General features: G+C 38.9%; 1 protein-coding gene across 1 annotated transcript in view; it reads left to right on the plus strand.

The window, feature by feature from the left end:
* LOC139742350 (uncharacterized) overlaps positions 1–15,155 on the plus strand; it is a 123,715-nt gene that overhangs the window by 19,401 nt on the left and 89,159 nt on the right. The window contains exon 2 of the mRNA XM_071652932.1: positions 14,491–15,090. Within this exon, the coding sequence (XP_071509033.1) occupies positions 14,491–15,090 (600 nt within the window). The remainder of the gene's footprint in view (positions 1–14,490; positions 15,091–15,155) is intronic.

A 15,155-nucleotide genomic window follows, 5' to 3' on the forward strand; every position in this document is an offset into this window, starting at 1 on the left:
CAATGCTGCTTCAGGGTCTTAAAATATAACATCTTAGCTCTATTTTGCAGAAATCCCCATTCGATTTGGTTAAGCAGTCACAGAGAAATGGGGATTATAGTAAAGCATGTCATGAGTCTGATTCTTCCAAGTTTAGCACTTCGATGATTTTGTGTGTGAACGACAGAACTTGGACAAAAGAGATTCCCGACATCCTCTACAAAATTCCTCATTTCTCTTTGACCACTGAAGCAAATCGAATGGGGTTTTCTGTAAGATGTGGGCAATGAGTTATAGTTTCATACCCTGAATTTGTATTTAGATTGATGCAATATTTTTAAAGATATCATTGCGTAGGGCCCCGTTGTAATTTTTTTTGGGACATACGGTACTTTAGCCTATACATTGCAGAAAATGGCATCTCCGTAACTGCAACCAATTTCAATATCTCATGCCTGAAAGCAAAAGTAGTTTGACCTGAAATGTGACACATAGTCATCTGATGCTGAAAGCCATTTCCTCAAACAGAATTTGATGGAAAATGATGAATTGGGGTGGGGAGGGAGGTTGGTGATAGTAATGGCACCAAGGAATTTCATACATTGATATGTAGGTGATATATTTCTTGCAAATGTATACTGAAAAGATATACAGAAGCATGAGACATCCAGGGAAACTTCAAAGGTTTGATTTATCATTGACTCTGGAGGGTTATTTGAGATTTTTTTTCTTCTTCCTGTGCACTTCTTATACCGCATTTTGATGCCATACATAGGCTTGACATAGTGGTGGCCCAATTGCTGTATGATTCATACTATATTGCTATGTTTCCTTAATATACCGTCAATACATTTCTTTTATGGGCCACCAATGCTGCAATTTAGTGACCTGAACAGGCCATCAAGGTGAGCCCTGCATTATTAAAAAAAACAAAAAACAAAACAAAACAAAACAAAACACCCCCCCCCCTAACGCAGGGAATTGGACAGACACAAGAGAAATAGAGATATTTTGTTTGTGTATTAGGCATGTTTAAATTATTTGTATATGGAATGTACCATTTCTCTGCTTTTTGAGTTCATTGGAGATGATGATGTTAGAATCTATAATAGGAACTTTGTGAAAAGGGATTTCGGACCCATTGAGCTGCAAAACGTGTTGATGTAGTTTGTGTAGAGCTGTGATGATGACTGTAATGTGCTCTGTGATTCCGTCTGAGGGACTGCAATGCCAGAGTCCTTGCGTTTTGTCTTTTTCGACGATTCAAATTTAGCCCTTCAAACTCTGTATCAATGTATGGATCCCATTCATGACCAATGGTGCGTACCGGCAGGGCTGACCGCACAGGCCATCTACGTAATAGAGAGCCCCTTCTAACCATAGGGAGGACATTCACACGGTAGTCTTTCAATAGCGGGAGGGAGGAAACATCAATATTTCTTCAAAGGTGTTTTCAGAAGGAATAATGACGTCTTCAGGCTATGATTAATGATACTTCAGGAGACCGACGCACTGATGACCATGAGTGCTTGCTGCCTTACATGTATGCCAACCTATGTTTTGTGGTTACTGTTCTCGATGATGCAGGTATAAGAAGCAAATACCTATGATTCAACAGGGAGGTGGTCCCACCTCCCTGGATACAAGTAGCTCAATGTATACATGATTTTACAGATGACATTGCTGTTCTTCGCACTGATTAACATTTTCTTCCTATTACTGTTGCTGGCACATGTGATGCAGGTTTTCTGAAGAAGAAGAAAGGAAGAAAAAAAAAATGTCCCCAGTCAAATCACTCGAAAGGATCAAGTATTTTCTTGTGCTTAACACGCAGTTGTTCATAGACAAGGATATCTGTTAACTCTATGAATGTGTAACTGTATATGAAACAATGTAGATTTTGATCATAGACTTTGCCTACACAAAGAAAATGGATGCATTTTGAGCTTATGATAGCGTTTGTCAAATACATTCAAGGACAAGTGTCTATAAAAGAATGAAAGCAATTAAAGCGGATTGTGGAAAACAAGTTTTGATGGAATGTGCAGGCATGAAATACAGTTACATTTAAACTCCTTAGACTTACTAAAATATTGTTATTTTCTTTTGAGATTTGTTAAATTTCAGTGACCTTGTAGTTAAAATATTGAGCTCACATGTTATGTTGTATACATTCTTGTAGACCTGTAGTCCATTCTCAAATATTTATGCAACATTCATGCTTTCTTTCATAATATCACATTATGTATCATTGAAGCTGAGATATTTTATAACATTTTCTCTCTTTATAGTTCCCCAGACAATATTGAGGCAGTCATTAATGTGAATGAACATGAATGTGTTATTTTCTGCAGGTAATATGGCTGGTACTTATTGTGGTTTGTGTATACCTGCATTATTATTATTTTTCTCTCTTTGGTTTTATTTTTTATTTTTGGAGGGGGGGAGGAGGGGGGCGAGGGGAGTGGTGGTAAAAAAGCAATTTCAGTCATTTTCTTTGTAGTTATGATGAAAAGGGAGTGATACTTTTATTCAGGCATTTTGCCACTTTATCTGTCATGTTAGGCCCTATATCAAAGTGTGCTGCAGTTATATTAGATTCACTCCTACAAGTACATGAATGTAATGTCAGGGTGGAGGTTGAATACAGTTTTTTTTTTTTTAATCTTGCAAGTTATGATACAATTGTTTGTAGCAGACATCAGAAATGCCATCAAAATAAGTATTTGCATATAGTGCTTTGTATCCCTTCCATTTTTAGGCCTCCACAATGTGGGTTTTTGTACAAAAATTGTAGATTGTGGCTGGTGATATTGTACTTTATGTGTAGTGTAATTCAACATGATGTTAGAAGTGGACACACATGATGTAAAATGGATGAGCCTCAAGAGAAGACTCAGCTTCATAGTCAAGTTAAAGATGGGCCATCCCTTTTGCATTCCTTCCCAAATAGCACAGAACATGATATATTCCACCAGAATGACAAGACTATTGTAAAGCTATAACATTCTGTGATATTTGAAGGTTGTTAGCCATTAAAATTCAAATGGCACACCAAATGCTCACCGTAACGTATTCTGTGTACATGTACGAGGCACAGCTGCATATACCACAATGTAATCCTCCTGTGGTTGTAATATGATACTATACTTCGAAAAAAAGATATGCATGTTAAAGCTGTCAGAAAGGAAGAATTCACTAACTTTTACTTTGTTATCTATGGCAAATAACAACACACCACTTACATGAAGTACATTTCAGTGCATCACACAGGTCTGTAAAACTAGACTAGTAGTTTAGATTTGTAATTTTTTTGTAGTACGAAATAATTATTCGAATCTTAAAGGTCAACTTAACTCAACAAATAAAGACCCTCTTGAGTTCAAAATTTACAGGAGATTTCCAAATAGTGTTTTCTTCAATACCTAAGTGTTCTCAGCAAATTTTCAAAAATTTGCATGCAAAAGGGATGACCTATCTTTAAACCCGTTGTGATTGTCACTGTTTCGATAATAGAATTGGAACTGGAAATTGTACACTAAATTTTCACACTTGGTTAGTATAATTCAAGATGCGCTCAAATTATTTGAGGCATACATAATTGAATCATTCACATTCAAAGCTGTGTGATCATGAATGTGCTGGAGCCCTGTGTGAACTCGTTCCATACTGAATTCTGAAATGGCCATAGACTTAATACACGGGCCACCAGGTTCCTGTGTGGAACGGGTTAAATTGGGAAAAAACAGTACGATTAGACCAGAGAGAAGCTAACTTTGCAAAACTTTTCCTGCTTCCTTTTAGAGAAATCTATAGAATGGCACTCTTAGCACTGACCTGCTTCATGTTGTTTCATGGGAAACCTGTGTCACTGTATGCGTGATGTGCGAGTATATTCTTTCTTGGGAATTATCTTCCCTCCGCTGGCTCCTAATTGACACCAGTGGTATCAGTGGCCTCCTTTGTTACCAAAGTGCAGACAACGGATACGGCTGCATTAAATCTTTTCAGCGATACCTCACTTTTGTTGAGTGGGAACAGTGGCGGAATGTGCCGAGTTTCAAGCCATCCTTATCTTCAGCACAATCTATACTCATCTCGTAATCCCCTCTTTGAAACATGAAGAGATCATCATTCAGATACAATAGATATGTTGTTGGAATAGTAGTTTGCGAGCAAATATTAGTGACACGGACAGCTTTGAAACAAGGACTTATTCTGGAACATTATGTGATCACTAATTTGGTATTTTCTATAAAACTTGTTTTGTGAGGCAGGGTATAATATTTGTGGTTGTGCTCACAAGTGTTCCAGTACATAGTGAATGGTTTTGTGAGTTTGTTTAGGTTGTTTTTCCCCCCTTTGGAGGCTTGTTTAGGTGCAAGTTTGATGATGTAGCAGAGTTTAGTACAAAGAAGTATTGTAACATGTTTGTTATTCTTTTCTAATTGAAAGAGAGCATGATACACAATATTAAACTCAATCTTGTAAAGTAGGAGATATCTGCTTACAAATTATAAGGAAGTTTCTACTCTATAGATGTGGATGGGCAATTTATGACATGCCCATCCAAGATGCTTCTCTTGCATTGTGGAGAGTGTTTCATCAAGGTTTTACGATTCTTTTCTTAATTTGGGGGAATTCCGTTCAAGTATCCTAGCCTACATGGAAAAGAAGGGGGCGGGGAAATTATTTAATCAGAATGGCAAAATATGCCTTGGAGCTGATCTTCAAAGAAAACTGGAAGATTTTACAAATTGTTTTAGAGAAGGATGATCAATCCTTTAATGCAAGCCTCATTGGGCATCTCAAGTTGTCTATGACACTGGGAGTCACTGTACTTTGATGTGTCAAGGGGGTTCAGGCATGTACAATGTATAGTAATAAAGCCCATTGCTCCAAGGCCTATACCCAGCCATCCACTGGCCTGTGCACCGTTCATATCATACAGAGGAGGCTGACATGCTGTTATCTTCTTTTCTGTTCTTTAATCCAGGGAGAAGGGTGGCTTATTGAAATGGAAATGTACGTAGGAAGTATATTTTGTAGGAAATTCCAAAAGAAAAACAGCATATTGCATACATCCTATTGTATGACTTGTAATTGTGGCGGCTTATGTTTCTCTCATGTGCCATCATATGCATCATAAAGTCATTAGTTAAAAAAAAACTATTTGACATTCAGTCGTTAGAAATGAGGATGCATTTTTTGATCACAGTGCTTTCTATTCACAGGAATAGAACTGTGAATAAAACGACATCCCAGTGATACACATAGGTAGGGTAAGGTACCAAAGGTAGACTGGAGTCACATACACTGTATGCAATCTTAATTTTTAATCTCACACAATCTTAACAGTGTAAAAAAAGTTACACTCTATCTACAAACTTGGCACTATTCCTGTTGCACAATGTGGAACAAGATTCTGTTGCATACATTCAGTCTTTGTGCAGGCAGTATAATGTTCTGGCAGGGAAGAATCCACCCAGGAGAACTTCTCTTTCACCGACCCTTATTGTGTTTCAGCGACATCTGTTGTAACAGTATGTTGGAGCTGCAGCATATTTTTGTTTGTTATGTATTCAGCGTGGTAACATTGGTATTTGAGTCAAGGAACGGAGTGCCTCGCGAGACTGAATGCTGGGTGTTTTGAGCTCTGGGGTTGATTACAACCTAACAGCTCCCCAATTGCCCACAGAATAAACTTTGCCCAAGCCTTCAACTCCAATTTGACTCCAGTCAAATTGCAACATATTTTTAGATTAGCGGGCGCTCTCGTGTTTGAGCGGACCTGTCATTTTCAATACAGCATGAGAGCCCTGCTCTCCATGAGCATGTGACTATAAAGGAACAAAAACTTTATTGCTTGCTTGAATTCTGCCCCTAGAACCTCTATCAACCCCCAGCTTTGCCAAATTGAGAGGGAGAGAGAGAGAACAGTTTAAGTGGACTATGGTCTTGTCTTGGCTTGGTGCTGTTGCCATGGCGATCTCCAGGGTAACCCCCCAAGATTTGATTAGTTTCGAGACCCCGGACGGGTGAGCTGCATTTCATTTTTTGTCCGGTGGGTAGACAAGATCCCGCTGGGGTCTTTTGTGGGGGACGGTATGTGGCATACTGTCCCTCCCTGACTGGTATCCAGTTCTGGTCATAAGCCTTTGCTTTACCGACTACAAATTGAATGTACTTTAAAATTATTGCGATGAATGGAAGGTGTGTAGAGATTTCCCTTCCAGCAGTGGGGGAGGTATTATCACTTCTTTTAAATAGGGAGAAAGACACTGTTTGGGAACAATCCTGTGTTGAAGTTCAGTGGCCTCTCTAAGTTCAATGGGTTCTGAGTTATCACCAAATGTGCTCTCATTCCCATTGTTGAAATGTCTGCCTTTTTGTAATCTCCGCTTCCTATAGATTTGGATGTCGAGAGAATGCTTTTATTCTGCATGTCAGTTTTTGACAGTGTCGTTTTTGGCCCCAGAGTATTGATAGGAATAACATGTACAGTGCACTTGTATGGAAATCAGGAAGATGAGATTGGAAATGTTGAAAGAAGATAAATGGTAAGAGTAGGGCTACATGTTTTAGGAGACAGCTGATATCTCATGTCACTTCAAGATCTTCAGTGAAGCCAGCCAGATAAAATCTGTGCCCCCAAGTGTGTGTTCCATTAGCATCTAGTTTGTAGTAGATGATGCAAAGGGCGGAGCAAAAGAGCCAATCGACTTAGATGGTGCTACTGATCATTTTTACTTGTTGAAGAGAGTACGGCCTACCACTCCAAGGCACATGGAGACACAAGCCCTTTTTACACTTGTGTTTCTTAACCCCGTACTTTCTCTGACCCAGGACTATCGTTAGTCCCGTACCTATTTTTTTCTACTTTTTACACTCACCAATAAGTCCCATACTAAGCTCTTGTCCGGGGCTAAGGAGAAAATTGGCCTTTTTACACTCGTATTTCTTAGTCCGGTACTTTCCAAACCACATGCATATTCGTGATTATGCTGTGCACTGTACACGTACACGCACGCACCGGCAGCACTTGATTATCTCGTTTCTGATTGGTCAGTGGGGGTCGGACTTCGTCTCCGTCGCTTAGCCCCGGATTATTTTTTCGTTCTGTTCACACTCGTTTGCTTGGCACCGCAATTCCGGTGCTAACCCTGCTATTTTGCAGGGCCAGATAGTACGGGACTATCGATGGGGCTAGCCCACTTGGGCAAAAACGAGTGTAAACAGAAAGTGGGCTAAGGAAAGTCCGGTACCAACGGTGGGGGTAAGGGCCCCCCCCCCCCCCCCCCTTAGCCCCACCATTGGTACGGGACTAAGCAAAAATTTGCAAGTGTAAAAAGCCCTACACATTATCAGAGAAATGACAAACCTGAAGTTTAAAAGTTAGATACAACTCTGTTCTGTGAAAGCGTGATCAAACTTCTGTTTGTTATTATCCTTTTATGTTGTTTAAATGAAACCATTGGCACAGTCAAAATAATCCATACAACACAATCAACCGTGAACAATTAAAATATGATTTTATTAGCCAGCCAAAAGGTAATTACTAATAGGGGCCAAATTATATTGTTCTAATCTCAAAAGTCACTATTATAGTAGTAAAATCACATAATATGCTTCAATGGCCATGACTAATTGACAATTGTGTTTAGCAAATTTGAAGGCATACCTACCTACAACTATACAGTATATCTACCGTGTTGATTTGCTATCTAAATACTATACTGCATGTGCAGCCAGAAGTGTGACTATAATAGTGATATTAATAATGATGATGATGATGATAATAATAATAATAATAATGATAATAATAATAATAATAATAATGCTGATATAAAAATAATAATAATGATAATTGCATTAATAAGGCTCTTTATACTGGTGTTTCTACACTGTAAGTGCACAAAAAGACTAGAAAACAAAATAACATTGGGACAATGCAAAAAAAAAAATACTTGTGATACAGTACAATACAACAATTATTAAATAACTGACTGTGTGTGTGTGCGCCTCCAGAAGGATTTAAATGTTATGTTTTGTTTTGTTTTGTCGCAGTATATTGAAGAAAATTAATGGGCTCTGCTGACACAAGTTCTCAAAATAAATCTTTGTATGTTTCTCCTGATTCTGCAGAAAATTCATTATTGCACATCCTCCAAGATTGTGAGAAAGTATATGCTCCATTTTTTGTTTTCCTATTGATAAAATTATGCACCGAGTGTCCTTGAACCTCTGAAGGAGTATACAGGATATAATCAAGAACACATGGCCAAGGTGGCTATAGAATAGAATGTCCTTGTGGAGAAGTCTAGGTAGGCATTGTCCACAATGAAATATCGATGGGCTGAGTAAGAGGGAACAGCAAGCCAGGCCAGGCCTGTCATACCCAGAGTACAGCAAGGAATGTTGGACAACTTTTTATGACAGATGACTTGCTAAGTTGTGTACAGTCTAGGGCTTTTTACACTCGTAAATTTTTGCTTAGCCCCGGACCAACGGTGGGGCTAAGGGGGGGGGGGGGGGGGGCCTTAGCCCCACCGTTGGTACGGGACTATCCTTAGCCCACTTTCTGTTTACACTCGTTTTTGCCAAAGTGGGCTAGCCCCACCGATAGTACGGTACTATCTGGCCCTGCAAAATAGCAGGGGTTAGCACCGCAATTGCGGTGCCAAGCAAGTGAGTGTAAACAGAACGAAAAAATAATCCTGGGCTAAGCGACGGAGACGAAGTCCGACCCTCACTGACCAATCAGAAACGAGGTAATCAAGTGCTGCCGATGCGTGCGTGTACGTGTACAGTACACAGCGTATATATGAATATTCATGTGGTTTGGAAAGTCCGGGGCTAAGAAATACGAGTGTAAAAAGGTCAGTTTTCTCCTTAGCCCCGGACAAGAGATAGTACAGGACTAATTGGCGAGTGTAAAAAGCTGAAAAAATTGGTACGGGATTAACGATAGTCCTGGGTCAGAGAAAGTCCGGGGTTAAGAAACACAAGTGTAAAAAGCCCTTATGTCACCACAGTCTACACAGTGCACAGATAGTTGGCCATTGACAGTAACACAGGTTTCACACAGAGGTCAACCTGCCACAGAGAGATGGTTGTGATGGATGGTACACATGTAAAGATAGCCAAGGGTCTATCAGTCACACAACACTGTTCCACTTTCATACCATCAGCAGCCACCAGCTTTTCCCCACTGGAAACTCTCCTTCAGTTCTTCTTTTTCTATTTTTTTCCTTCTACATCTTCCTCTTTCTTTCATTCTTTTTTTTTTCTTTCTTCCCTTCTTTGGCACAGTATGCAGTATTGAAAATACCATTTGTGACCCTGCACCTCAAAACAAACAAAAAGTCGCCAGACATGAATTTTTATTTAAGACCGTATTCTGAAAGAGCAGACTTTAAGCTTTAAAATGATGTATAACTCAAATCAAATGGACTTTCCTAACCTGTCTAAATATTGGAAAGAAAGCACAAACTCAGGAAAAGTGTGAACTGAGAAAAGAGGTTCTGAAGTACGTGTCTATTCAAGCGCTTAATCTTTACCAAACCGTGCTGGCTGTGCGATGAATGGGACAAAAAACAGGAAGTAAACCACCAGATTAACAACAATGAAGGGATTATCAGATTAAACTGAAATTAAGCATGCCTCATCAACACATTCTGTCCATAATTAATCCCAACTTTCAAAGCAGTAGCACTATCCTTTCAAAAGTTATTAGAGTTGAAAGTGAAGAGTGTGGACAAGGTTTTTCAGAAATGAAAAAGGGATTCTAAAGACACACCTAATCACACTATTATACCACAAATGTTCGAGATAAACCGCTAAAAAAACACACTTTCCTGCCCGTTTTATGATACCAAATTTTAGCATAATGTAAAAGAAGACCCGCTCTTTCAGAAAACATGAAAAGGTCAAGTTCGGCTAGGTTGACCCATTTCACTTATTTTCAGTCCTCACGCAAAATCAGTGTGTGCGACTTTATGTTCGTTTTGAGGTGCACGGTCACATTTGATCACAGTAGAGTATCAAAGTGGTGATGTCACAGTCTTATGTTATATCATTGTAGCTGGGGTTGGAACCAGGTGCCAGCATGGTTATCAACAACAGTGTTCACAGACTGGGCCAGGTGAGGTTGTTTAGAACCAGTTCCCATGGCGATGAATGACTGTGACTTCACACTTTGGAACTCTATCTGCTAGTCACCTTGGGTGAACCGTGAGGGGTCAGCATCATTCATCTATTTGATGGCACTGATTTGTGAAAGTGTACACTTCATTGTATGTATGTGTGTGCGTGTGTGCATATGTGTGTGTGTGTGTGTATGTGTGTGTATGTGTGTGTATAGGGACTGAAAACCCCCCCCCCCCCAAAAAAAAAAAACACTTGTATTAATACCATATTGGCACACTACTCTTTACAAGAAGTGGAGTGGGATTTTTTTCATTATTACCTGTGTGATATGTGGCTCTCTCACAGAAATAACTAAGTAGTGATTTTACAGACAGATCGCTCTCCCTCTCTCTCTCTCTCTCTTTGGAAGGTTTTGTTAATGTTTTAATTAAAATATAACAAATCCATAAAAAATGATCATGTACATTACAACGGGATGAACATGAATCTCTTGTCATGCTGTACACAGTGAGCCATCTTGCCACCCTGATGACCCTTGAACAGGCACAGTCGCTCAGGACTAATAAATGGGGTGTAGATGACTGTTTTATGATGGCTCTAATTACAGCCAGGCTTTTAGCTTTGCTCAAAATGTAGTTGTATACAGGTTTGTTATAAACACTTATGTTGGTGAAGACCAGTGACAGTTAAAGGGATGGTACAGTATTGGTGGAGATGAGAATTGGGCTTTAAACTTTTTGCGAGATACCAAGAGTTTATGATATAGTACAGGGCATACCATTTTAAGAGGAATTCAAAGTTTATTTGATGAAAATCAGGTTTGGAATGACTGAAACATCCAAAAACAAAGTAAAACAAAGCGATTGTGATAAAGTGTGGGTCCCACACTTTATTAGAATCGCTCTCTTTTGGATATCTCAGCCATTTCAAAACCAATTTTCATAAAATAAACGTTAAATTCCTCATAGAATTACATGCTCTTTCATATTTCATAAGAGGTTTCTCATTATCTCACCAAAAAATGCTAGAAACCTGAAATTAGGTCTCAACCAAAACTATACGGTCCCTTTAACCTGCGTGTATATCACAGTACCGTAAAGTACTATGTATGCAAAATCAACCAGCTGCTGTAAAAGTGGAAATTTTCGAGGTGTTGAGATTTTCGCGCATTTCGCGCAACCCGATACTAGTGCGAAAATAAAAGCACGCAAATATTTTTGCTTGCCATATGTTCCAGTAGTTGATGTCTTGATTCCGCGAAATTAAAGACACGCGAAGCTCTTCTTACCCCGCCAAGCGGTCTAGTGTACTTTTGACTGTAGGATGCAGCAATTTGCTAGTTGTTGTTATCACATGACTAGGGCTGTCTAGATATCAGATGGACATGATTTAGACTTTTATTTGATACAGGAATTTGTTCAACTTTGTTTCATTATTTTTTTATGTGACTCTCTTTGTTTGTTTGTCATTTGTTATGTAATTTGTCTCAGCAATATACTGCACAGTAGGGCGCTTGGCAAGACCCTGATTTTCTAATCATATTGGAATGTGCCTATTTCTGTAAATACCCATGTACTAATTTTCTCAGGTATGTTCAAGCCACAATAGATTTTTTTTTTTTGAATAAAAAAATACATTATTAGTTAATGACAGAAATGGGCTGGAATTTAAACTGATAACAAATTCATGCATAAACAAATATGCATACATTCATTATGAACAATTCAGAAGTACTATCTGTAAAGTATTCTTCCCTTTTTTTCCCCCAAGTACATTAGACATAAATTCACACCAATCTTGGCTGTAAAGGTATGTGTGTTGTGTTAAAATATCTAGCAGAAAGAATACAGTACTGGGTAGTTAATCCTCTGCCAGATAAAAGTAACTCTGATCCAGAGAACAACACCTCAACTTCTCAGTATCGGGTTTACCAAACTATTGATCTGCTCTCAAAAGAACCTTCAGCCCTGAATGCCTGCATCTTCTCGTGTACTGGCGACACTCAATTTTACAGAAATGAAATTAAGTATGCTGCCCTCTGTTGACCATTATTAATTCTGTCAGGTCTCTTTCATTAATACAGCAGAGTGCCCTCTGTGTTGAGTGGATGTATAATGTGTTTGTGTGACCGGTGTGATGATGATCTGTATTTCAGTGGTGTATACTTTGGACTTTGTGAATGGAGTGCATTTCTGCGAGGCTGTGTGTCAGTTTTTGCTGAAACAAGGCAATCTGTCCCCCATATCAGATCTGGAAAGAAAAAACGAAATAAAGAGTTATAAATGGTTTAATAGGTAAATCTGCTTGGGAATAACACAGAGGACTACATACATGTTCTGTATATTTGTATAATAAGATATTGTATTCCCTGAACTGCTCAGGTTGTTTTTCTTGGCAAACATTAGATGGGCTTGGGAAAATTTGATTGAAAAAAACAAAACAAGTGATTTAAAGTGTACACCTTTGTTCAGCTGCTTTCATAGTGTAATTGAAAACTGGGGAATACATTATGATGTTAATTACCATCTTTATGCTGATGATATATAGTTATATATTTCTTATGACCCGAAGACTCCAAGAGCTTCTTTTAATGCCATCACTAAACTTCAAATGTGTATTTTAGATATTAAGAAATGGGTGGTAGCAAATAAGTTGAAACTGAATGATTCGAAGACTGAGTTTTTTTTTGTTGCAGCTTCAGCCCACAATCTGCGCGGTCTTTCAAACATTCAGCTCAATGTTGGTTGCACACTAATTAGCCCCTCAGAAACAATAAGAAATCTTGGTGTTATTTTTGATTGTCGAATGTCAATGTCTCAACATATTTCTCAAATTTGTAGTACTGTTACGTTTTATTTAAGAAATATTGCTAGAATTAGGAGATTTATTATCAATTTGCATGTCATAACGCAGTGCGTTCTTTAGTTCTATCCCGTATAGATTATTGTAACGGGCTTCTTTCTTCCATTCCTTCAACTCAACTGTATTGTGTGCAGCGACTTCAAAATTGGGCAGCCTGATTAGTGTTTCAGGTTTCTAGGGACTACCCATCTCAGCCACTTCTGAAGTCGTTGCACTGGCTTCCTTTGAAGCAACGGATAATTTTCAAATTAGTTTTGTTTGTTTATAAAATCCTTAACGATCAAGCTCCGAAATATCTAGATGCCTGTTTGACTTTATATACACCTACTAGAAATTTGAGGTCGTCTAGTGATCCGCTTTGTCTCACGTACTCTGTTACTCGCACCTTAGCCGGTGATAGGACATTTACTGTGTCTGCTTCAAAGCACTGGAACAATTTACCACTTACCGTTAGACAGTCTCCATCAGTCAGTGTTTTCAAAAAAGCCTTGAAAACACATCTTTTCAGTAGGAACTAGTTCGTAGCTGTAACATTTATCCAATCATACATACTGTCGTACATGTTTTGAATTGATTGTAACCGCTTTGGGCCTTGTGGGAAAAGCGCACTATAAATAATAGTAATAATAATAATAATAATAATGATTTTTTTTTCTATCAAGTCAGACTTGGTTGCTGTATTTTCTAGTGGAAAAAAAAAGAAAAAAAAAGGAAACTTTTAAACAAAAGTCTCACACTATAAAAAAAAAAAGTGTTCTCTCACACTTAGATGAGTGTGTGAATAGTCATGAATTATATTGTACAGATAAGATATGCTCCATTAACAATTGTGTTACACTATTTCACACAGGATTAGATAAAAACAGAACAGTGCCCTACCTGATATAGCATAGTCCCATAATGCAAAGAATTGAATGAAACCCTTGCTCCAGATGCTGTTGACTGGATTATGATTGTGAAGTGACAGGCATTAGCCTACATTGTGACTGATGTGGACTTGCAACATTCAAAATGAACGATGTTGGTGTACATAAATTCAATTTCATTCTGTCATATTACATTTTGTTGAGAAGCTTGATAGTGATGGAAAAACAAATCACTATGATAACAATCAAAAACTTCTTTGTGACTTGATCAGTTAAGAATTTACCCAGTGATGTCATACGTTGTAGTCATGTGACCCCTGTGAGGGGGCAGAAGATCATAGTAGATGATTCAGTGATATTCTATGGATCAAAACTTTCTCTCTGTTCATCATGTTCTCCTGTAATTACAGTGACCTTGCTGCGACACTAGGTGACATAGAGTCAGTTAATGCAACTAAACCTCTCACTACAGTTGTAGATCATCACATCACATCTTTTAATATTCTGAGTAATATATTAAGGAAAATATTTCATTGAATAATCAAATGGGCCAGTTGTGCATTTGCCACCACTTTAGAAATGTCACTCAAGCTTTGCATGTATGTTCATGGCTTCACTTTCTTTCTCTTCACAGGATGATGTACTCCAAGATGAAGTGGCCATATTCCCAACGCAGACGGATGGACAGGAGGGAGTGCACCGACAAAGCGATGACAATCATTCATCTCAGGGAATCAATGAAAAACTGGAGGTCATTGACCTTGAAAGAGACACTGTTTCACAAAACGATAGAGGGCTATACGACCCTGTACATACGGAGATTGCTGCAAATGAGGCCGACGGGAGAAGAAAATCAGAGGTCAGGAACAAAGAGGTCAAGCGGTGGAGTGGGTCAGAGGTCGCAGGTGATGGGGATAGGGATAGGAGAAAGTCAAAGGTCGTAGAGCATGATAACAAAGACAGAGGAAGATCAGAGGTTATAGCTGACGAGGACAGCCACAGAAGAGGGTCAGAGGCCACAGGGTATGAGGACCGGCAAAGGAGAAGGTCAGGGGTCACAGAGGATGGGGACAGGCAACGGAAAAGGTCAGAGGTCGCTGGCAATGGGGGCAGACAGAGGAAGAAATCCTCGGAGGGTTTGCATGGGGCAGGTCATGGGGAGAGCAGGGGTGAAGAAATATCTGTTAGCCCAAGGAGGACTGCAGAAGCAAAGGAGGAATCACCAAGAGATGATGTGAGTTCAATACCGTAATTCTTTTCTACTCTAATAATGGTGTATCTTTTTATTTGAACACATAT

The sequence above is a fragment of the Diadema antillarum genome, unplaced genomic scaffold (genome assembly GCF_040938485.1).
Source record: "Diadema antillarum isolate AM-2024a unplaced genomic scaffold, OU_Dant_1.0 scf00000032, whole genome shotgun sequence".
Lineage (NCBI taxonomy): Eukaryota > Metazoa > Echinodermata > Echinoidea > Diadematoida > Diadematidae > Diadema > Diadema antillarum.